Raw genomic sequence first — 25,147 nt, 5'->3', positions numbered from 1 at the left:
AAATCGAGCTGTTTAATGAGCCTTTAATTGGGTACAATATTACAAGAGAAATTAAACAGAATTTCTGATAATTGAAAACCGATAGCGCTGTCTATTAGACGAAATTATTCACATACAAACATGATTATCATAATCACGCTGTTAATATATTCAATCACAATAATCAAAATTTCGCTTTACAAAACAAAGTTGGCACTAGACAATATTGTAAAATGTGAGCTCGTCGAAATAAGACGTACTTCTCCAGGCATACAACCAGATAGCGAAGTATGCATATTTCATAGTTCGATGGCTATGGCAGAAGATTTCTAATATTCATCCTCATGTGTTGCTCCACTTCCCCATCAACTTTATGGATTTGAACCTTCAGGATGTGTACGGTAACTTAGATCGCTAACTCTAGTCCTAGAATATTCTTGAATTTATGGAAAACTTGATATTTAGGCCAAAATTATCAAATTAAAATTGACGAGATACGTGAACTAGATTTTTACCTACCCACGTTTTGATGAAAACACTAAACGGATAATCGGCGTGTTTTCATTTCAAGACGCATTTTACAGTTGCCTGTAAAAGGAATCTTATTGCTGACTACCGTTATGAGTTGTGGTAGACTTTTCTCAGATCTTTGGTTCGAGGTTTGTAGTACTCGATGTCTAGATAATATACATCGAGTCTGATAAGGTTCTTTGCCACTACTTACAGGAATAATGTCTTTAACAGCCAGACATATGTGTACATGGGACTTTATTAACACATTTCAAATTTTCGAAGCATTTTGAAAATTTCTGACATACGCTTGGTTTTTCCAAAAAGTGAAATTATGTTAGAAATTGGTATTTAATCAAGCAAGGCTAAGGCCCAAACAATTTAAATTTAAATCCAAAATATTTTACATTTTACAACAGTTGTTTGGCGAGCCGCACTGTATAATTTTTGGTTAGACCTGTATTGGAGTACGTGTGCATGTATTGTTTCATCACTGATTTATTCAAATACAACAAAGGTTTCCTTGCTGCGGCGTTCCACAACATGGATGATTGGATATTCCAGTTCAGGAACTCATCGCAATAAGAGTTATTTGTATTTTTTTCATACACCTATTGCCGGGCAAATTGACTGTGAAACATTATTGCAAAAACAAATTTATGGGCAATTATGTAGAACTAACCGCCAAAGGCAACTCTTCATTTCTCCAACACGTAAAACGAATAACGGCCAGAGGGCCTTCTTTGATAGGATGTGTAATATTTACCATGATTTTCCCTCAACCATTGATGTTTTGGAGTCACTTTTGGCCAGCTTAGGTACACGATTTTTTAAAAGTTTTGTAGGTAGTAAAAAGGCTATTGATTATTTGGTTTTTTTGCCCTTGCGACAAAAACATAAAATGGAAAGAGAAGAAAAAATGCATTTGGTAACTCCCCAAAAGAGCAGTTGAACGGAAGAGCAAGCGAAATTCGTACTTTTATTTGTCTGTTCTCCAGTGGGTTTTTGATAATGTGAAATACCGATTTTGGCGCATAAATTATTGTAGTGGACCACTGTGCCGCGCGCTGTCAAATGCCTTATTAAGGTCCATAAGTAAACTTTCCGATTTTCTACCGTTTAGATGTGTTGTTGATATATTATTCATCAAACCAAAAAATTCACGAACAGCCGAGTATTTTGATTTAAGGCCAAACCGATATACATAGAGTTGATGAAATTTGAACCTCCAGCTACACCTAAATCTCTTTTCGCTCGACTCTTCCTAGAATAGATCATCGCACAGACAGTCCACCTCGTAACATTTAACCTAGTATTACCATTAGATCCTTCTTACATGGTTAGATTCTAGTAACACACATTTTTCCGATATATAGATACCGAACCACGGGCACTCCTCCCTTGTGATAAAAGTGTAACGGTTGACCAGGCCGGCCTCAGTGCTCGATCGCGAAGCCGTGAAGACCTTCGCCATGGGCCGCAATATTCTCCTGCTAGCCCTGGCGGTTCTTGCAAACCTCACTTCAGCCCTTGCAGGGGACGCTGGTGAGGCCAACAAGGAAGAAATGGAAATCTACAAGATCGCCCTCGATTTCCTTGATGAGTGCGGAGCTAAAGAACTCTCACTGTGTCTCAAAGTAAGTACTCTTGTAAAAAAGATTTGTTGAGTTTCCTTACTGTTGCATGATGAAAGGATCTTAGAACTTTGCTTTTCATTCAGCGCCTTTAATTCAAATATATACAACCAAAGAGTTTTCTTGCGTGTTCATAAATATCCGTATAAAGCAAGAAGTTTTCAAAAGCCATAAAATATGAAATGGGATGCAAAAGAATTTTCGCGGTTTTACGTCTAAAGGGCAATAAGCCTCAAGAAAATATGTATTTTTCAACGGGAGCACTTCGTCGATATTTCATTTTCTTGACGTCTGGTTCATATGTTTCCTTCAATATTGGACGAATTGGGTCTCGGCGAGCCGCAAAGCATCCGGTGCAGTTTTATGGGAAAGCAGATATATTGTTTTGGTCAAAGAAAGATATGCACATCGAATTGACTTAGTAAGGCTCTGTTTTCCAGCTATTTTTTCAGATTTTCACCTGCTGCACACCAAAATTGAATAACTTACCGACTTTTTCTATGATAAACAACAAATGTTTTTTCTTGACGGATGGAAGCTGTTAAGAATTCTTAACGCACGCTGGCCGTTAGTCATTTACTGCTAAACTATGTCATTTATTTTTCGTGATAGTATCCATACAATTTTATTTCACGATGGCTCTTTAGTATTTCCTTTAGAATTTCCAAGTTCTTCTTTTTATTTACTGTCACTTATTCACTTTTCCTCTGATCACCTAAAAGAATGTTCCTTTTAATGACACAATACAGGCTGTAAAGTGGCACTTTTAATGCCTAGGCTGTAAAATAACACTTTAACTGCCTAAACAATAAAAGTGCTACTTTTCAATCTGACGTTTTGTCGAAGAAAAAAATTATGCGTTTTACGAGGAAAAAGAGTACATTATTTTATTCATCGCTTACTTTATAGTATTTCCTAACCAAGTTCATATCCCAGCCGAATACGAAGCCATGAATATGACTATCAGAATAAATTTGCTACTTTTTCGCCTCGTTGAAACAACTAAATATATTTGACACGCACAATTATCAAATTTCTTTACAAACACGGGTTTCACTTAGGTAGTTAGCTGTTCCACCTAGGTAGTTAGGTGGAATTTCTTGTATGATCTAGTAAATTTTTTGTTACCAATTATGTAACGTTTGCGATGGTATAATGAAAAATGCTGAACACAAACCTGAGGTTAGCACCTCAACCCCGACGTTGTTAACTCATTTTCGGCATGTTAGTATTAACAGCTACTTAATCTCCTCAGGAACGAGCCCTAAGGTATATCGACTCCCTTCCAAATGAGCTAGATATTGGGGAAACAGTGAAAGTCAAGCCCAATGGACGGTTCTCGAGGAAGACCGAGATTGGGCAGCTTCCAGATGAACCCAGAGCTCGTGAGAGCATCGTGGAATCATTCTTGTGGGATAGAATTGCTGATTATTTGAGTTCGCACACCATCGAGATCAAGCTGCCTCCTGAAACAGTAGAACAGATGAAAAAGGCGGACGAAGGTATGTAATTCAACGCTGAATTAAATTTCAATAAACTCAATTCAAAAGTGTTAATCCATGACAAATTTCGCGAATTTTTTCGTAATATTATTATAAACGAGAACCGATATTGCGATTAAATATTCACGAATAAATTATCAGTGTAAAACAATTTTTTACAAATAGTTGATTCATATGCCATATTAATTATTTTAATCATCCAAATACAACATTCAGAACTTATTCAAGTTCACCGGGACTTTCACCTTCTCAGGTAGAGGCAAAAACGGTGGTATTGGAGGAGGGGATAAAGGAGGTGGTCAAAAGATGAAAGGCCTAATGATGCTAATCCAACTGAAACTGGCTCTCCTGGGGGCTATAGCCTTGAAATTCGTCGCACTGGTAGCTTTCAAAGCTCTCTTGGTAGCTAAGGTAGCCCTAGCTATGGCTTCGATACTGTCCTTAAAAAAGTTGCTGGAACAAAAACACCACACTTCAACTTATGAAATTGTAGCCTCTCATCCTCATCATGATGATTGGGGGCACTATGATCGGTCATTTACGAAGGACCAGCTGGCTTATAGGGGGTACGAAGGGGCTTCGGGGAGTACAAATTAATAGGTAAAATATGTAAGTTGATCGTGATTATTGTGCCAGAATTGCAAAAAAAAGTGTAATTTAATCGAAGCTAGTAAATTTTATAAGAGTGCTTGAGATCTGATTATATCTCTATATTCAACTTGATTTTGTTATGAAATCTTACCTGATACAATTATTTGTTCTCTGCTGGATTACTCAGGCACTTCAGTTGTATACATTTTTACAAAGGTTACTACTAAAAATTTTTACAAGATTACTAAAACTATTATTTGTTTGACTACACCACTTTCAGATATAGCTAGTTCAAAAAGTATCAATTTAAATTTAGAGATCGTCAGCAATGTTTCTTATATTTCAGAAAAGATCATTTACATTCCAAAATTTTCCACGACATCATGTGGATCTTGAAGCGTCACTTGAGCAAATATCATTTGAATTCTAGATCAGTCATTTGAATTTCAGAAATCTTCAGTTGTATCTAAGAATGGCCACTTTCATTCCAGAAAAGAACATTTGAATTCCGGAAATTGTCATCAGAAAATGAATTAATTAAGTTGGAAAATTCGCATCTTCTGAAAAACAACGACCGGAAGCCAAATGTTTAGCAGCACATTGGCATCGTTGTTCTTCTGGAAGATCTTGAACTGGACTCTTTCCAGGGCTTGGCGCTTGCCGATGAGTTGTCCAATATGCAATACTCTTAGATACTTATTATCGATATACATATTCAATAAGACATTGTCACATCTTCGGATGATTGATTGATTCTTAATAATAGATTGCCGCACCTTGAGAACCTTTACCACTAGATAGAGAACCACCAACAGGCAGAACTGTTTCCAATCTTTAATATATCAATGAGTCATTCACTAACATTTCGAAGTATCCTCATATAAACAACTTTTTCAGTGTTCTTATCGATGGTTCTTTATTGCGTTTTCAAGTTAACACGCGTCACAAAAACACTTCTTGTGAAATAATGGAAATAATTTTAACTGTAAATTCATGAATATTTTATTATTTATGGATAAAAGCTATATCGATTTTTCTTCAAATCTCTTTGCCTCATCGCAGTTTCTTATTTTTTCCCTATCAGTCCTTGGGTTCTTTAATTCTTTCTCAGTTCGATCTCTACTTATTTAAACAAATTCCTATACCCAGAATTTATCCGATAACAAGTCTTTTATGACCTCTTCTATCGTTTCTGTAGATCATAAACGCGAGTTTCAGTTAGATGCGCAGATGCGCAGTTAAATGACTGTCTAAAGAAAATTACAGCAAAATAGAAAATAAAATTTATGCAGAGAAACCTACACAAAACAAACAAAATTGTCCAATATTCATGCTCTCTTAATTTTATATTACAGTTATGGATGAATGAGAAACTGCAAGACGAATTAGACATTTATGTACGAAAGAGAAGTAGGTACCTATAGGATTCCTCAGCTGCTTTAATTCTTCAAGTTTTTTACTCTAGTTTAGCTACCAGACCGTCTAGGGAACTGCTATATTGCTATATAAAATATTTATACGATATATGGTTACAACTCAGCTTCCGAGAGGGTTTTAAAATTTAAATAATCAAGAAAAACCTCCCCAAGAAAAAACAACTTTAGTTCAAGTTTGATCATGATCTGACCTGGTTTCTGTATGATACAATCTCTGAGCGGCATACTGGACCTGCAGCATCTCAGCTGAATCCTCACGGGTATACTAGGAAACTAAGAAAAATGATTTGTGCAATAATTTTGTTTGAAATCGTACAATTCTAATACATATTTAAATCTGTTAGTAGTTCTTAGTATATGATAGGTTGTCTTTGGTGATGGCCCTAATGTGTATGAAGCTATGTAAGCATATATCTTTCCTATAATATCGATTATGTAAAGTTAACTCGGTGGCAGGCAAACTAACTAGTAGGTAGGTACTCTAGATCCTCGCAATGCAGATTAACTTAAGTAAATAAATACGCGATATCCCATACTCGTAAAATTTTAGATAATGTTAGCTGGGTCTGGGTTTAATGTAGGTAAACGTACAGTTTTAGAGAATATGCTTTTAATGCCAAAATATCTAGGTAGGTAGCTGTAAACTAAGAGGTGTTCTTTTCCTTCTGAAGTACGATAAACATAAAGTAGGTAATTGAATTAAGTTTAAGAATTTTCGTTGTCTAAGGATTCAGCCGCTGTACAGGTAGCACTCCCTGATGAAACTTTGCAGCTGACCAAATTTATGACCAGAGAATCTTGATAAACGCTGTAGTAAGACCTACAAGCACGTAAAAGCAGGAAAGCTGTAATTGCACTTTAATGCTTAAGCAGTAGTCGTAAAATAACGTAGCTGGATCTATAGGATTGTCCTAAATAGATTCATTATCTGCCTTTGCTATCTACTGAGGTCAAGTGTCTAACAGTTTCTCGTTCTCCAGGACATTAATACTGTACCTGCAATTAGGTTATACGTAATTTATTACCCAATCTATGGCGATTCTTAACTTATTTTGTTGTAAGGTGGCATTTTACTTGTTGATTATATTATTTTGTATATTATCATGATTGTGTGTTTTTTTTAACACTACATTCCAACTTAAAATGAAACAGAAATCGCCAAAAAATGGTAAGTTTCTATTTAAGTTGATTAGGAAGATATTGCTCAGAAGGTAAGTCATATTTTACAGACTTTAATTAGGAGGTTGGTAAAATAATAATAAGTGTGAATTCTCCAATATCTGTTACTCAAATCTTCACACCGTCTCTGCTACTTTGCTTCCTCTCAATGAATGTATTCAGTTCTGAAGAAAAATTTCGATCAAATTTAAATTAATTCGCCTCTCTTTTCACATACCCATTTCCGCCCATTACCATTATTTAGATCGCTTAAACAATGCAATTTCTTTTAGAGAAATTTTAAGGATTTTGCTGCTCTTACTGATCACCGTAAAAGAAGACCACAGTGAAAATCCTTCATGCATTAAGAAGCCCTTTTGTTGGCAATATATGTATGTATTGTTGTATACAAGGTGCCTCTGAACATAGTGCTATAAATTCAACTATATATTCTAGGTCCTAAAATATGTCGAAAACTTCATATAAACATATATCGAAAGGCCCTTCGTTTTCAATATGCAGGGTGTGAAAGATTGGTTCCTGAAGATGGTTTTTTATTAATATTTTTTAAACGTTTCGAGATAAATTAATGAAATGTTGTACTTTATCATAACTTTTGTGCTCTTTTTGAGTGTCTATAAATAAATAGTCACATTTTACCAGGGGGGGGGGGGGGGGGGTAGTGTAATACAGGGGGATAGTGCTTAAAAAGTACCAAAACTTTTTTGTATTTAACTTTATTGATAATTTTATAGGAAAAATATTAAACTTGAAAATTTTTACATAAAAAACGTTCTCTTATTGGAAGTCGAAATCTCCAATAGGTTGCGAGAATATTGAGATTTAACAAATCGATGGATACTATGTTTTATTAAATAAATATCATATTTAAAATCCGGTTGAATGAAACAAAAAAATATTTTTGATATTTCCACATATGACAGCATTTATTATTAAAGTTTAATAGTGAAATTAATAAGGATGAATGAAAATAAAATAAAATCAATAAAAAGGGATTTTAATTCTGATGTTTGTTTAAGAAAACGTAGTATTCACCGATTTGTTAAACCTCAATTTTTTTTTTAATTTTTGGAGATTTACATTTCACATCACAAAAGTACTTTTTTATGTAAAAGTCTTCAAATTTAATATTTTTCCTATAAAAAAACCATCCTCAAAAACCAACTTTCACGCCCTGTATATTGAAAACGAAGCGCTTTTCGATATATGTTTATGTGAAGTTTTCATCATATTTTTGGACTTAGAACACATTGACATGTTTGAATTTATAACACTATATTCAGAAACATCTTATATAATATACAGGGTGTAACATATCATGATGGAGATATTTCAAGGGGTGATATCGATCAGCAAAATTATAAAAAAATGTAAATAGAACTGTGGTAAAAAACGCATAATTTTCCATAAACATGATAGCACATTTTTTTGATATTTTGCGTTTTTCTCACGTATGCATTGCGTTAAATTTTTGAAAATTTAAAACATAAAAAATCAAAATAAAATTATTAAATTGGCTGAAACTCAGGTATAGCATCCTAGATTATTTTTTCAAATTCCAGGAACGCAATGAAAGATACGAAAATACTGCAAAACACCAAAAAGTTAAAGAATTGAAGAAGCTTAAATTTGCTATTACAGTTCATACAGAGTGTTGCAAAAAAGAATATAAAGCATAAAATAGTACATGAAACAAAAAACCTAATAACCTGTATATGCCTCCTAATGATCTTAACATTTTGTTGCAGAGGATCTCAAAGAAAATGTTGTAGGAAATTTCAAAAATTTAACTCGTTAAAAGAGCAAAATATAAGAACAAATAGTATGAAGTATATATTGAAAATGGTGCGTTTTTGACCATGACTCTATCAGCGTTTCTTTTTATATTTTGCAGAGTACTATCACCCTCTGGAATATCTCCATGATGATATGTTGCACCCTGTATATAGCACATATGTGTAACAAGCATAAGCTTTGGAGGTCTTCAGAGATCTGGAGTTCTGATTAAAATACGGAGGTAATTGAGCGTATTAAATGAGAAATCTAAAAAGCATTAAAAGAGAAGTTCGTTTGGTCGACTCACCAGCCAAAGGAACGATTTGTGCACCCCGAACCCGTCGACCGAATCGCCTGTAAGAAGACAACAAAAGCGTCCCGTAATTTGTGAATAAAAAGCATCTAATTAACACGGGTACTTTCACTAAAATTTCAGATCCACTAGAACATAACAATTGTCATTTTCGCGTATATAAAACACAATGAACTTACGTTTCCTAGCTTTTGTTAAAAGTTCGCGAACGAGATTGCACAACATATGTTTCTTCCCATAGCACATAACCGTCTCCCTATACCTAACACAAAGAGGACGTAATTTCAATCCAAAGAGTTTAGTTAATAAGATAAATCTCCGGAGAGTGCTTTTGTGTGTGTTCAGTTTTGTAAGAGTGAACCATGAAAAATTTGAGGAACCTAATTATATTATTAGTGGCAACTTTGTGTGGGGCGCTGGTGGGAGATGCTGGTTTTGAAGACACATTCAAGCAATGCATAGTAGGCCATCAACCCCAAAATGACCTCAAAAGGTGCTTCGGATTTGGAGCAATCAGCCGTTTGCAAGTCTTGGATTCTAACCCGGAGTTTAATATTATCGATGGACTTACATTATCCAGGGATATGAGCCAAGAATATAGAGAAGGGGCTTATAATTTTGCCGATCAGGATCCCTCGGATTACAGGTACATAGATTTGCAAATAAAGCCCACGTTTCTCTTCTGGAAAATGAAACCTCAAAAACGCGGAACTGCCTTAAAGTTTATTAACAGATGCGGTTTAATCTAGCAATGTAATCAAACGTAAAATTTCAAACCCGAAGAGGTAAAGGGGACTCAAAGTCCGAAACTTCCCTGGGGAATAGCCGATATTATATACCTACGGAACGTCTTTGATATTTAGATTAAAATGACCCAGCATTCTGAGCACATTTAAAGCTTTGAATTTCTAGAAAAGCTCCCAGTGATTACTGCATATATTTTCCTTTTATAGCCATGAAACATAAATACATCCTAAGTCTGTCTACGCAAAGATACAAGTTGTTTCCTTACCGGAATCCAACGCCTATAAGCACAGAGTATTTAGCTAAATTTTAAGTCAGAAAGAACAAATTTACCGAAATTTATATTCTCTGTGCCTCCGGGTCTACACAGGATTCATATTCGTCGATTAGCCAAAAGGGCAATTCCATTAAGAACACAGGCCAAATTAATCACCCAATCAGCTATATCAACCCGCGCTAGACGGTTTGCTATCTTTCTCTCAGTTCCCAAGATATGAAGGAACATTCGCATTGATTTTCGCTCTTTTGAAGGTCTCCCAAAGTGAAGGATTCTGCAAAGGGCATTTTTAGAATCTTAGAGCCTGAGTGGACACCACGTAGGATCCATATCTGTTGATTACTGCAATAAAAAGCACGTCCAAAAACTCGCGATATTTCTGAAAATTTCCAGAGTGCCGATATTTTTGCGGACCCTTATGGAAATTACATTAATATGATTGTGACATGAAATTTTCGGTGCTTTTAGGCCGGTAAACAGCTAACTGGCTTTCTTCGTGTGGATACCCTAATGCTATTCCCAATGTATAAAGTTAGCCACACAACCTGTTCATTAGAAAATCTTTAACTTCCCAATATCGTAGCCCAATTAAATTTGGTTTTAGACTAGAATCGATCCTTCCGAAACCAAGTAAAGTATTTTCACAATGGCGGCACTTCCGGTGCAACCGGAAGTAGCTGCCAACTTCGTTATTTTAAAACTTATCCTCTAATTTTTTTTTTACATTTTCGGATATCTCCTTTAATTTTATGGCTAGTTTATGTAAATGTCTTATATCTAAAATTTACGGTTTCTAAGTTATCTAGGAAACTTTGAATATTTTGACAACTGCAAAATCCCACGGTAATCGGCGTTGTGCGCTTACAGCTATCCATTTTGGAATCGGTGCTCTGGAGCTCAAAGAGGAGCTAATAAGCTACGTTTTAACGTATTTCAATTTGACAAAAAGTCTTCCACAAACTCCGACGCCCGCCTTTAAAGTTGCATTACTTCAAATCTAAATAACTTGCTTATTTCAAATAGAACGCCCTGTGCCTTAAAACGTTTTCGAGTCTCAAATTTAATTCTCTATTAAATATTATTAAGGTTTCTTGGACCGTTTCTGACCACGGTGTCTTACTCACGGTATAACCGGAAGTCCTGCCATTTTGATAATATTTTACTTTGATTCAAAGAAGTTGATTCTAGTATGAAACCAAATTTCATTGGGCTACGATAATAGGAAATCAAAAATTGTCTAATGAACGCGTTGCGTGGCCAATCTTGTATAACATATCTATACACAGGATGGGTTCTTAAAAGTATAGATGCCAATATCTTGAAGATTATGTCGACAATCGGAAAATCCAAAAATACGTCTACCATAATAAATATAATGGGAGAAGATGATTGAAGGTATAACGAACTCACTACCCCCTACCAAATGCACCCCAGCCAGCCTAAGTTATTTTTTTTAATAGCACGGACATGGTTACGACATATCGATGGAAAGAATTTTCAATAAGCTTTTCAATGGTACCGGAGTTTCTGAAATTCCACCCTCAAATATATTGGATAATGCATAAAATAAAAAAATATGAGTAAAGCACCTAGGCGTAGAATTAAATAGTTTTCAATCAGGAATAAGCAATAGAACTGATCAATAATTCAAACTTCTATTGTAATTAAACCAAAGCGCAAGATTTCCGGCTAAATATTAATCATTTTTTATAATAGGTGTTCGAAATGTGGTTCGTCATTTTCCATGTAAGCGTACAAATGATATTCACATTCTTAACGCACATTAACAAAAGTTTCCTTAAGAATTTCATGATACTCAGTAATAATACGCTGTCTTAACTCTTCAATTGCTTCTGGTTGGGTTTTGAACATTACAGATGTCAAGTACCCCCGTAAAAAAAAATCCAAGGGCGTGAGATCGGGAGACCTCGGGGGTCATTCTATGGCTCCTCTCCTTCCAATCCATCTTGCGGGGTAATGTTATCTAAATATTGCCTAACGGGTAAAACAAAATGTGGCGGTGCCCCATCTTGTTGAAATTTTATTAAATTTTCATCCTGTTGTAATTCGTTATTTTCGCCCTGCTGATTCTCTAACTCATGGACTATCATTAATGGTTCAATAGCATTTTCTAAAAAGTCACAGTAGATCCTACCATTCAAATTACCGTCAGTAAACAAAGGTCTTAGGATCCTAGCATTTCCAAAAATCCCCGTCTAAACATTCAGTTTTTCTAGATATTGAGTGTTTCCTTCTCTCGTAGCATGAGAGTTTGAATTACTGCAGATTCTACAATTGTGCCTATTGAGAGTACCATTCAAGTAAAATGTGCACTCATCACTAAAGTAAACGTTTAGAAGTAGTCAGGACTGGTTGATAACCAAAGCTTGCATCACCTCGCAATATTCATTCCTGATGGAGTTGAATTTTGTATGGACGAAATTTGTGTAATTTTAGAACTTTTCTAACCGATGCTGTTGGTAGTGTCTAGTTAAAGTAGATCCTTGACAGATAGATAATGATTTTGGGCGAATTGTCCGAGAGCTTCGATTTGAGTAAGCTCATCTAATATCTTAGGTCGATTCTTTTTTTTTGCCACAAAACCGGTTTCTTGAAATTTCTATATAACGTAGGAAAGACTAGTGTTCGTTCCAGAATTTCACTGGCGAAATATTTTTATGGTTCGTAATAGATAACGTTCCTCAGCACCATAAATAAATACAATTTCAACCCGTTCTACAATTAAATAAATTATATTTCGATTGAAAATTTGCGAGAAGAAACATGAAGTGAAACTCAGATAATAAACAGGATTCGACGATTCACTGGGTAGGAAAACATAAATACCTCATTTACCTATAAAAAAAATACTTAATTTTTTACATTTAACATTATTATTATTTTCTTGATAACAATGGGCATCGAGAACGCGAATATCGTTTATTTGCTTACATGAAAAATAATGAACACCTATTATAAAATTATTAATATTGAGCGGCAAATCTTACGTTTGGCTTAATTACAATAAAAGTTTGAATTAATGATTAGTTCTATTATTTATGCCTAATTGAAACCCATTTAATTTTACGCCTAGCTTGTATAATAATTACCCTGAAAGATGGATTGGAAGGAGAGAAGCCATAGAATGGCCCCCGAGGTCTCCCGACCTTACACCCTTGGGTTTCTTTTTGTGTGGGCACTTAAAATCTGTATTGTTCAAAACCCAAACCAGAAGCAATTGAATAGTTAATACAGCGAATTATTACTAAGTGTCATGAAATTCCTAAGGAAACTTTTGCCAATGTGCATTAAGAATGTGAATATTGTTTGTATGCTTTCATAGAAAAAAACGGACAACATTTCGAACACCTATAGTAAAAACATATTAAATATAGAGCAGCAAATCTTGCTCTTTGGTTCAATTGCAATAAAATTTTGAATTAATTATCAGTTCCATTACTTATTCCTGATTGAAAACCACTTAATTCTACGCCTAGGTGTCTTACTCATGGATTTTGCATTTTAGGCACTATCGGATACATTTGAGGGTAGAATTCCAGAAACTTTGGTACCATTGAAAAGCTTATTGAAATTTTTTTCCATCGATATGTCGCAACCATGTCCGTGCTATTTTAAAAAAATAACTTGGGCTGGCTGGGGTGCATTTAGTAGGGGGTAGTGAGTTCGTCATACCTTCAATCATCTCCTCCCATCATATTATGGTAGATGTGTTTTCGGAATTTTCCGATTTTCGGCATAATTTTCAAGATATTGGTATTTACACTTTTAAGAACCCACCCCGTATAGATATACATATTCCCAGTAGTAAACTTGAGCCGTTGAGCAAATATTGAGAGTTAAAACAAATCATTCGATATTTTCAGGAGTATTGTTGACACATTCGACCACGTGTTTTCCAAACGTGCCATGCGGTGGGATATGGGGTTCATTTATCCAGGGTTGGCAATGAGAATTTCCCCCTCTGTACATCCCCATGGAGTGCTCGAATTCACAATGGATCAGGGTCAAGATGCATTGAATCTGCATAGAGTAAAAGAGATCAGCACAGGTAAAATTGTTCGATTTATTTTGAAAGTGTGGTCGAAAATGTAAAGATAAATAATTCAAATGGTCGCTGAATGGCAAATTGTTTAATGTTTCCCTGTTCATCAGTTTGGCGAATTAGTCATACCGAAATATTTTTTAATGGTTAATTGAAGCCATTTGAAGCTAATTTATCAGAAATAGGGTATGTTTAAACAGTATAGTTTTGGTTTACTCTTTCCTTAGCATCCAAAATGCTGCCATAAATTTTGAATATTACATTGTATTGAATCTCTGGACAATCTACTGGATAAATAAAATTTCCTCAGGGAGATTACTTTTGCAAAACAGATCGCCGAACCGCTGTGAAAAATAACTCTCAATTAATGTTTCCGCTTCCTGGCTGCTCCGGAAAGGAAATCGAAAGCAGATTTCATAACATGCAATGAACAAAACCATAAATCTGCATTATCATTAATCATCACAAATTCAGGTCTTAAAATTGATAAGTAATGGATGAAATGGTCTCTAAATAAAATTTATTCACAGCATCCAGGTACGTGAGCCACGCAGTCAAACGCTTTGCTCAGATCGAAAAAGATAATGGTGTAGAATTGTAATAATTGCTTAAAGGCCCGTGATTGTGTCCCTACCCCCTTGGGATGCTCATGGTTATTTTTTTACTTAAAAAAAAAATAACGACTACGAATTGGAAAACTTTAGCGCCTGGGAAAATCAAAATTTTGAATTTTCAAAATGGTCCATTCTGGATATATTTTTCTACCTGTTTATACGTACCTCATGCCATGACTCATCTTGATGTGGTTTTGGACAATCGAACGACAAAATTTAAATAAAAAATAATTTTGCAAAGTGGAGCTTTTCTACAAGAAATATTTTGAATGGCTCCATCTAGCATCACAACGTGGAATAGGGAATTGCTTCCGCTATATGGTCATGGTAACTACCTCTTGGTCTCCTTTCACAGCTCTTTGGACATTAATCAATGCGGCATCGTCATTGCGTCTACCATATACTAGATGGCACGACTATTTCACTTCCAAAGGCAAATTTACGAACTTACCCAGTTAAATGTTACATAGTTTATAAAGCAAGACCTAGAAATCACGAATTTCAATTAAGCTTTCGACCTTTGAACCGGCTCATTAATAAATCGATTAAATTCTCTTAAGCAACATTTCAGCGCCATCTAAGTAATACCCGTGTTTCTAACCTTCAGCGCTTTCACTATAGTCCGGAGGTAATGACCTGAATACTTCACTTCTTTATTTTCTTCACTGCGGCTTTGAACCTCGCTGTCTCAACATTTTGCACCAGACTTTACTTCCTCACTGAGAAACCTGTTTTTAGGTACCGCCGACAGGTGCTTTTCGCAATACAAGTTCAAGTTCAGGTTCAGGAGGATTTAAAATGGACAGGTTTGTGATTTATTATGGAAAATATCAAAAACCTTCGGAATGAAGGGATTTTAATGGATTGGTCGGATACGCCGATTTAGTTTGTGTTTTGTACATATTTTAAATCTGCACTGAATTATACAGGGCGGCTCAAAAAAACCGATAACTCTTAATTTTGATTACGGAAGACGTCGGCACCATAGAATGGATAACAAGTTTGCCAGACTTGAAACTCTTAGACTCTTTTTTAAGGCTGTAGTAAGTGCAGGGCGTAACAAAATAAATATGTTCTTCTAAAAACTCTTAAACTCACAATAAGTACTATTTCTACTGCGATAGGGACCATTCAGCTTGAAATAATGTCTGCCAGGAGTTTTCTGTCCGTCGAAACGCTGCGAAATGCTTTCATGAAATACGGATTTATTTAAGTACACTCTCTCCGTAATACAACTTCAAGGAAAAAAATCCCAGAGATTCCAGTCTGGCAACCTTACCAGTCACTCTATGGCACTTCCTGCATACACATGATAAAGTGTAATAATAGTAAAAATAATAGTAAAAAAATAATAATAAATATGATAAAAATGTAATATGTTCTAAATAAATCATTTTGCACCTGATTGTTTTAAAAATAATCAAATTTAGCTATTGGTAAGGCTATATCAATTCTGGATGATTCTGTATGCAAATATCAGTTCCATAACTTTTTTGAATTCTCCTGAATAAACGAAAATTAACTCAACGTGTCCGAGCGATTTCAGTACATTCGCTTAATTTCAAAGGTTTTTGAATATGTTAAATAACAAATCACAACCCTGTATAGTAAGAATCATTTATTATTCAGAGATGACTAATTACCCTAAACTTGCAGCCAGGCTCATGACCAAACAATTCCTGATTCCTCTCCTCTTGGGCTTCAAATTCAACGTCGCCACCCTTGTTCCAATAATCTTCGGCATCTTAGTTCTTATGGCAAAGAAAATCCTATACATCAGCAAAATAGCTTTGGTTTTAAGCGCTGCTATCGCACTTGGTTCTTTGCTCTTCAAAGGAGGTGGATATGGTGAGGGTGGAGAAAACTATTCTCAGTCATATCCAGCTGATCATTACGTAACCACCCAGTACCACCCTACAAGCTTTGGACATCACTATAAAGTGTAATTAATAGTAAAAGTTTTGGGTTTCGCTTGCTTATAATTAGCTTTCAGGCATTCTGAGGAGTATCAACCACCTGAAGAGCTGCAGTACAGAAATGTTGAGAACAACGTAGGAGCAGATCAGCTGAAGCTATTTGCTAATTTACCAGAAGCCTTCGTGAGGTCCACGGATGATTCCAAGCAGAAGACTGGGAGGAATTTTGCCTGGAGTGAAGATGAAAACGTGAAAAAGCTCTAACTTTTTAATTATCATTATTAATTTATTACCTCTTTGGCGCAAACCTGTAGTTTTACCTAGACAAGACTCCATTGAACTGCAAAATTAACAAAAGTAGCTCAACCAATTGCGAGTGAATTATACTGGAGGTAGTTAATTATCTCAGAAAAATGCTCAGCAAAAGTATCAATTAATACTGAAGTTAACCAGTCATTGTTGCCTAGAATAGGCATTGCCTAGATCTGCTACCATTATTATTACTTAATAAGACCTCGATAATAAATTACCTTACGCTACAAATGCCGTTATTTAAATACTTAGTTTTTATCGCCAATATTTGTAACATTAACACAGATTTGCAGCAAATCTCAATCGTTTACCGAGACAGTTTGTTCAGTAATGAGATTACTCACTTTTATAGGAAATGTCCGGCATCACTTTCACAATCGTATTGATCTTGCGATGCTCGAGTCACTACTGTCATTATCGAAGTAAAAGTTTCATGGAATAAATATTTATTTTTGTCGAGATTTATTGTATTAGCTTAATGGAAATTGATCCATTTAAATGTTGTATAGAAACGAGAATTGTATTATAGTATCTTTCATGGGCATGTCAGTAGTATTCAAAGTGCGTTCGGAAAACGCAAATGCGTGAGATAGTCCTGACTACAAAATAACTTAATCAACTTTAAATATTTTTGACGATTCCTTCGGAGTGCTCAGTTAACCGGCAAAGATTTTTAGTGATATTTTTAATCAAACTGAGTGAGGGGAAAAACGCCATTTCCCGCCCAAGCCTAATTTCTGAACAGATAGGCGCAAAACGATCTCTTCTTTCTTGGAGTGGAAGGGCCCGTAGACCGCCATGAACAATCTCCGCCTTGAAATCGTAGAAAAATGTCATTATTTATGTATTCCTACAGAATAATCCGATGTACAGGAATGTTAATTCAGTTCTTCTGCCTTTATCACCAGTAAAGCGGCTAAAACCTATGCAAGGCGTTCGGTTTTTTGTAGCTTCAGAACACCTTCAAATCTGGATACACATAAAAGTTCGTTGTTTAATTATTTCGGTCCGTAAATGGCAACCTTATTAAATGAATTTCACCATTTTTACCAGTGACTTTTATTTAACGAAATTGACCACACGCAGGACCTGCCTTAGCAACTCCGGCGCCCTGAGCGAGATTGTTAATCACCGTCCCCTACCCCCAAGAAAATCGCTGACCAAGAAAGTCGTCCTCACTTGCTGCTCTGCAGCCCTAGGCCATGGCCTAACCGCCCCCCTCTCCCTCCCCATATGAGACCGGTACTGACCACACACAACCTACAAGTATTAACCACCGCACTTGTGGTTCAACACGCATTCCATCATTGTGTATATTATGGTAATATGCGTCATCTAAAAACCTGAATCGAATATTTCATTAACGCATCTTATCTGCTAAGCATCACCTCAATCGACACAAAGACACCAAGAAAACAGACCATGAAATTGGAAGATTAACTTTTATGATGTTAATATTTTACACTACGAGGGAAAGCACAAAACATGTTTATCCGAATAGATTTCCTCTGATCTTAGTTAGTAGGTGCCCCTGAGAGTCACCCAAACATTGTTATGTGGACAGACATTTTTTCCGAAAAAGCAGTTCTCAATAGTACCAAGGAACCCTCATAATTCAATTTAACAGGCAAACCAGCTGATTTCTTACAACCAACCCTCGTATCTCCTTATCTAAGACCTACATTTAATGTTACTACTGTTATACTTTTACGCATCACGAATCTTCCTTCCGTATAAAATTAATTTCGTCACTATTTTAATGTTTAGTAGTTCAAGAATCTTTAAGCCTTTTTATCATGATGTGTAAAAGTACCCAATTTTTGACGGTACTCCTAGTGGCTCTGCTCAGTAAGACCGGCGTTAAGTCCGACACAGTCTCGGAACTATACAAAATAGTTCTAATGATCAAGAAGTGTTTGGCCAATGACACCTTTCCTGCAGTTTGCCTCAAAGAGCGTGCCTTGGAATCGCTTAACAGGACCTTATTCATCGAAGAGCCCATCATGGTAGGTTTCCTAAGGATTGAGAAGAATCCAGAGTACGAATGGAATAACTATAAAAGTGAAGCGTTGCCTAACCAAATTGCTCAACGCAGTGTCATGCTTAATGAAGCATTATATCAGAAACTAGAGCAGTTTTTTAAGTCACGCACCATCAAGCTTAATATTGATGAAGCTGTTGAAGGTAAGACAAAAAATAACTATTGAATTGTTTGTTTCATGGAAGCTTTTTTCTAGGAAGAAAGAGCGGTGCTGGCGGAGGCGGTGGGGGAGGTGGCAAGGGCAAAGGGGTGATGATGATGATGGGTGCCGCTGCAGCGTGTGTCGGGGCGGGCATGATGGTTGGAAAGGTAGCAAAATTATCTACTTTAATTCAACAAATACTTAACGAATAGCTTTTACCTTTAGATGGGTATGATGGCAATGACAGCCCTGATGCTATCCAAAATCTCGCTACTTCTTTCGGCAATCATAATCCTGAAGAAATTTAAAGGAGGGGGCGGGGGTGGAGATGAGAAAGAAAAACAAATCAAGATCGTTTATGCCACTACGAGTGGTGGAGGAGGAGACTGGAATGGAAAGGGGGGAGGAGGTGGCGGTGGAGGTTGGCATAGAAGCATTGACCACGATCCTCAAATAATTGCCTATAAAGGTCAAGTACCGTCGGACGAAAGAAGCAGTGTGTATGAAGGTTATTGATATTCATATGTATTGGTCTGAATCGTAGTTTCTAACAAACAAATACATGTCACATATAAAACATATATGAAATATTTTAGGGTTACTGAGAAATGACTGAAAATTTGCAACTATTAAGCCACTAAAAAGCCTTCAATGATCAGCTTTTTTCCTAAAACAATTAATATATTCAAGTTTTTGTTTGTTCTATTGAAGCCTTCGTAGTCGTTAAGAATTATGAGGAAAATGTTCCTTTTTCTATACCCAGATTTCTAAGGGAAAAATCTATGGGAGTTTATAAGTAATACATATAACTGTTTTAGCCAGGTTGTTTTGATTATGGTATTTTAGTTGAATGAAGGAATTTATGTGTGTATTATTTTATTAGGATATTTTAATTTAGATTCCTAGATTAGGTATGATGGCTCTTACATGCTACCTTTGCAATAAAATATCTATGTCTATATGTATATACAATATCTCTATCGCTGCAATAAAATATCTGGTTAGTTTATGTGTTCTTTTACATCATCAAATATTATATTATTAAACTTGAGAATTCAATGCAGAAAAATATTTTGAATTACGTCCTTACATTGGAAAGTGAAATCAACAGGGAACAGCAATAGATTTACTAAAATTTATTTTTACTATCAGGGAAATGACCCATTCCAAAACTAAAGAAGAGTTTTTTTCAAAAGTCGATTAACTTGTCTACTATGATTCTATGTCGGAAAAAATCGATTGCAACGTTACTCTACCTGATTCCCAAGCACAATCTATGTACTCTACATAATATCTGCGTATCAATACCCGTCTCTATCCACATCATTTTTCGTAGTTTTTATAGCGATAAAATAGAAAATTCGCAAAAACGAATGAATTGTGCCATAAAAGAAATTTAAAAGAAAATTCAAGATTTTCATGAACGTCCGAAACTTTGTTGCAGCGGTGTGACGTCACAAAGCGATGTCTTCGACTGTATCAGGCAGCGCGACTCGCAATAAATTGGGGATTGCGGGAGAAATTTGGCTTGTACCGGTTTACATTATCTTTATATTACCTAGAAAAACCGTGTTATGAGCATTTTGCCGCAAACTACCGATGACTGCAAATATTCGGATATCCCGTACAAAATGCTAGCCTCTCCGCAGGACATCGTTGACTGGCCTCCTTTTAACATATCGATTTTCGATTTATTTGAAAACTGAAAGCTTTTTCAGCGCTTTAACACTTAATACGTGACTTCCAAACTACATGCGATTTTCTATAATAAGTGAAAAAGCGTAAACCTGCGTACCTATATACGTGCGTGTATTTTTTTTATCTAACTCTCAATTGATTTTCTTTTCATTTCAATTTTTGTCACCTAATTTTGAACTGCCACGATGGGTAAATACATACATAATAAAATTCAAATTAACAAATTGCAAAAATTTTGCCCTCTTCAAGACTTTTTTACAATTCCCATCGATTTTAAAGCCTTTAATAAAAAAAACTAAATTCTTCGACAAAGAACATCAGATGAAGTCCATCCACATGTCCGTCATTTTTATTCGGAATTCAATTTCCAGGTCGATCGAGTTAGTCAGCTTGCTATTAAGGACAGCAATAGCACACGCATTAGAGAAAATGTGAGAAGAGAAATCATATAAAGAGTTAAATTTAAGCGCGTTGCATAAGGCTGTATCCGCGTATATGTTCAATAGGAAAGTCAACATTTGATCTTGACCGCGAGACCGGTAATCCGGTAACCGGAGATTAAGGTGCGTCTGCTCAAACCTGTTTCCCTACCTTTAGGACTTTAATTTATTTGATCTTATTTTAAACTCCCACACACATTTATGGGTAGTTTTGGATTACACATCCCTACTAATTACGCAAGTATTTCCATAAGAGCTCTAAATATAAATATAAAAATTGCGGTATCAATCATCAACATTTTAATCTACAACTTTAAGCCTTGTCTAAAGAGATATTAGAGAACTACAGCAAAAATCGGAAAAAAATTCGTAGCTCACATTTCATCGTACACATGGGCCAAATTCTTCGCTTCTAGCATTTTCATCAGGTCATCTCTGTTCTCACAGACAGATAACTTTCACTCCTGCACGGTATACTCGTGATGATCTCGTCCCATTTTCTCATCTTGTATGTGGTCGTACCGACCTTTGAAGAGCAGCTTCAATGGGTACTGATTTGGTTTTCTCTTGCTTGTTTTTCGTTCTTATTATGGCCGACGTAGTATGTGTAGGCAAGCAATCTCACTTTTACTTTAACCAAACTGAGACCTCTCTATTACAAAAATAATAACAATTTTAGTACAAAATTAACAAAGAAATTATTTTTAGCTTAATGCTTTATCAACGACTGCGAAGTGTCCCAGAAATCAATGTAACCGTAAAACTCTGCTTAACACTACGTTGAAAAAAAAATAACATGGGCAACACCTTTTAGTTCTTTTTCCTATTTGCAGTTCTAGTAGTAGGAAGTTATACCAAAGTTTACTCGAACTGTGAATTTGCCAAAGCGATGGTACGGCAAGGAGTTACCAGCAGAGATCACTTAGAAACATGGACTTCCATAGCTTACGAGGAATCCAGGTTCAACATCAAGGCTATCAATTACCAAACAGGTGATTATGGTATTCTCCAGATTAGTCATCTTTATTGGTGTTCCGACTCCAACACGCTTGGTGACTTTTCGCGCGATCTTGCATATTTCAATAATATTTAAACGATTTTTCTATAGGCAAAGGCTGTCACATCTCCTGCAAATCCCTTCTGGATGATGATATAACAGGTGATATCATATGTGCCAAGAAAGTCTTTTCAGAAACTCAGAGCATGGGTTGATATGGCTTCAGCACCTGGACTACGAATCATCTTTGTATGGGTGATCAGACTAAATGGATTTCAGGATGTAGTCTTTATGATATCTATATTAGTGTATTTATGACCCGTTAAATTATTGTTATTTGCATTAGATTAATGAAACCATGCATTAGCGAGTGCCCTAAGCTCTTCAAGTGAAGAAAAATGCTATTCAGTTTTGGACATGTTATTATTAAAAAATAAAATAATAATAAAAATAGAAAATTCAAAAGAATGTGAAGGAAAAAAAAGGAAAAAAAATCAAACGAATAAGAAGAAAAAAATAAAAAATAAGAAGAAACAGTTCAAAACTCACAAATAATTTAAGACGTAACATTGAATGAACTATACTATTTCAAATCTAGTTTGTGATTTTCTACTATTGTCATTGATCCAAAGTTGAGATCAATAATTAGCCAACTAAGAACGTCTTGTGTATTCCTTCACTAGATTAAAATTTAAAAAGCAACATAAACGAACACAGAAATAAATATAATTTTATAACAATACACAACAAAGCATTTTTATTTTACACACAATATTACAAAAAATCCTCATACGCTAATGTTCCGGAATACGAAACCGATAAATTCGCTTATGAGTCTCACCAGGATCCAGATAATTCCTTCTAAAATGGTCATGATGGTCATCTTCAAAGGTTGTGGAGTGAACATGGTCTTCGCTGTATTTCGGAGATTTTATTATCTCAAAGGTGGTTTTCTCTTGATTTCCTGCGATGAGCTTCTTGAGCCCTAGAATGGCACTAAGCAGTAATGCCATTTTGCCTATCAATATCGCTGTGCCTGACATGATGGCGATACCTATAACAAGGTATTGTATGATGAATCATACTAGTCACTGGAGAAAATATTTATGATTTAAGATGATATAATTCATGGCACTCGCTGATTGTTTCGAGGGCCATGAATTTGGTCAAAACTTTGATAAAATTTGTTACGTATTCACGAAGATGAAGATTGTTAGTGGGAAGACACAAATCTTGTAATGAATTGCCTTTTGTATTGAAATTTCGCGAAACAAAATTTCCTAAAATCGTTGCCAGAAAATTAATTATATCAGTAAATCTAAAGTAATTAAGAACTTTAGATATTTTAGTTCCCTTTTTTATTGCTCATTTTAATTACACCATGGCGATCTCTCCAGCTAAACCACTCATATAATCGAGGTACCTAATTACATACATCACTTAACATATTGATTGCTAGTAAGTAGGGCATTATTACGAAGATTATACGTTACCGATAAACTGTTCAATGTAAATTACTAATGCCAAATGAGAATGTCTGCAAGACCATATTTGTCTTTTACAAGAGGTTAAAACAAAATGTAAATCACAAATATGGATTATATTAAATGGAGTGTTTGTATGAAGAATACCAAATCACATTACTGACCTTTGTAAGCAAGACCCAGAAAACTCCCCTTGATAGCCAGAGCAGCCAGCAATGGACCATACCCTCCTCCTCCTTTGTTCTTTCCACCACCCCTCCGCCGCCTACCTTCAAGCGCCTCTTCAGATAGGCTTCTTCCAGTTTGCTCAATTAATTTGGGTAGGTTTACTTCTACTCTATGAGTATCCAGAAACCTTAACGCAGGAAAAAGTTACCTCCAAATTAAATTTTTGCTTTGCTACAATACCTGTTAGTCCTATCTCCTAATAAACTATTCAAATCATCACTGGTCAAGTTTTCCACCTTAGCCTCGTTGAAGTTAAGTCCACTCACACTTTTACCTATTCGATCATTGGCGACAATTTCAAGTCCTTCGACTACGTTAAAAGATTTGATGTGCAGGGCCCTTTCGGCGACCTTAAGGGCTTGAATTTTAAGACATCTAATGACTTCTTCCTTTTGCGAACACTGCCCGAAGAATTTTTGGAACACTTGTGAAGGGCTGAGACGTTCATTTTGGCCTGTGGCTGCATGGAGGGTACCACAAAACGTCACTAAAATTAGTGCAAGAAGTCTCATAGTATTTTACTCAAGGTGTAAGATTCAACTGGCGCAAAGGTGTAGTTGATTGGGGGCTTTATTAAGAAGCCTTCGTGTTGCTTACATGCAGGTGTTTTAGACCGTAAAGAATTAAAATTAACACTTTACATGCAACTTTAGGCCCCTGTGATTTGTTGACCGAGGATAGTTGAAACGAACTTGCAAATTTTGCTATGGTAGTGGACATTTTTGGGTCAAATTTCTATATTTGATGACAAGGGTTTTAAGAGCAAAATCGTCATGCTAATTGAGGCAATTGGGGTGCAGTTCTTTAATTGTTGATTTGAAAGCCTCCGGCTTCCTAAATAATTACGTTCAAAAACGCAAACTATTAACTCACTTTTTATTACCATATTAAACTGATTTTGTTTTAATAAACACACGGATGCGTGAGCCATATAGTGAGTCAGAAACGTTGGCGTTTCGGTCTTTAAAATGTAGATTATGAGAGCAGTTTCTTTTGATGTTTTTCCTTTAACAGTGAGATGATTTTTGCACCGTCTCTTATTACCAAATTGCTAATATATACGTTCATAAACGAACAATCACAGGCAAATTTATTCCTTGGCAGTAATAAGTATCGGTATATACATACATATAATGATAAACTGCTAATAAATCGTTCAAGTAGACCGTGGAGTAACTCCAAAGGAAATATTTAATGGGTCAGTAGTAAAATCACATATAATTTCCATTAAGAAAATTGTTCGAGTTTCCTGAATAGCTGACATTCTTCAT

General features: G+C 35.6%; 5 protein-coding genes across 5 annotated transcripts; 4 read left to right on the top strand and 1 right to left on the bottom strand.

Annotated features, from left to right (window-relative positions):
* The first annotated feature begins 1,875 nt into the window (after positions 1–1,875).
* On the top strand, positions 1,876–4,298 carry Osi9 (DUF1676 domain-containing protein Osi9). The gene is made up of 3 exons (XM_066391769.1): positions 1,876–2,126; positions 3,379–3,625; positions 3,879–4,298. Exons 1-3 carry the CDS (start codon positions 1,962–1,964, stop codon positions 4,220–4,222), a joined length of 756 nt encoding a protein of 251 aa, XP_066247866.1. The 5' UTR covers positions 1,876–1,961; the 3' UTR covers positions 4,223–4,298.
* Positions 4,299–9,089: 4,791 nt separating this feature from the next.
* Positions 9,090–17,021, top strand: Osi10a (Osiris 10a). The gene is made up of 4 exons (XM_066391865.1): positions 9,090–9,566; positions 13,826–14,010; positions 16,275–16,560; positions 16,612–17,021. Exons 1-4 carry the CDS (start codon positions 9,283–9,285, stop codon positions 16,796–16,798), a joined length of 942 nt encoding a protein of 313 aa, XP_066247962.1. The 5' UTR covers positions 9,090–9,282; the 3' UTR covers positions 16,799–17,021.
* A 1,559-nt stretch (positions 17,022–18,580) lies between these two features.
* Positions 18,581–19,546, top strand: LOC136409945 (uncharacterized). Its single transcript, XM_066391804.1, has 3 exons — positions 18,581–19,030; positions 19,084–19,196; positions 19,255–19,546. The coding sequence occupies exons 1-3, from the start codon at positions 18,643–18,645 to the stop codon at positions 19,543–19,545; spliced, it is 792 nt and encodes a 263-aa protein (XP_066247901.1). The 5' UTR covers positions 18,581–18,642; the 3' UTR covers position 19,546.
* Positions 19,547–21,879: 2,333 nt separating this feature from the next.
* On the top strand, positions 21,880–22,871 carry LOC136410120 (lysozyme C-3-like). Its single transcript, XM_066392088.1, has 3 exons — positions 21,880–21,918; positions 21,982–22,219; positions 22,276–22,871. Exons 1-3 carry the CDS (start codon positions 21,880–21,882, stop codon positions 22,377–22,379), a joined length of 381 nt encoding a protein of 126 aa, XP_066248185.1. The 3' UTR covers positions 22,380–22,871.
* LOC136409901 (uncharacterized) lies at positions 22,871–24,424 on the bottom strand. Its single transcript, XM_066391751.1, has 3 exons — positions 24,057–24,424; positions 23,813–24,003; positions 22,871–23,218 (listed from the first exon to the last, which is right to left on the bottom strand). Exons 1-3 carry the CDS (start codon positions 24,386–24,388, stop codon positions 22,959–22,961), a joined length of 783 nt encoding a protein of 260 aa, XP_066247848.1. The 5' UTR covers positions 24,389–24,424; the 3' UTR covers positions 22,871–22,958.
* Positions 24,425–25,147: the final 723 nt, after the last annotated feature.

The sequence above is a fragment of the Euwallacea similis genome, chromosome 7 (assembly GCF_039881205.1).
Source record: "Euwallacea similis isolate ESF13 chromosome 7, ESF131.1, whole genome shotgun sequence".
Classification (NCBI taxonomy): domain Eukaryota; kingdom Metazoa; phylum Arthropoda; class Insecta; order Coleoptera; family Curculionidae; genus Euwallacea; species Euwallacea similis.
The sequence above is the reverse complement of the archived record's forward strand: the minus strand, read 5'-3'. Positions and strand labels throughout refer to the sequence as shown.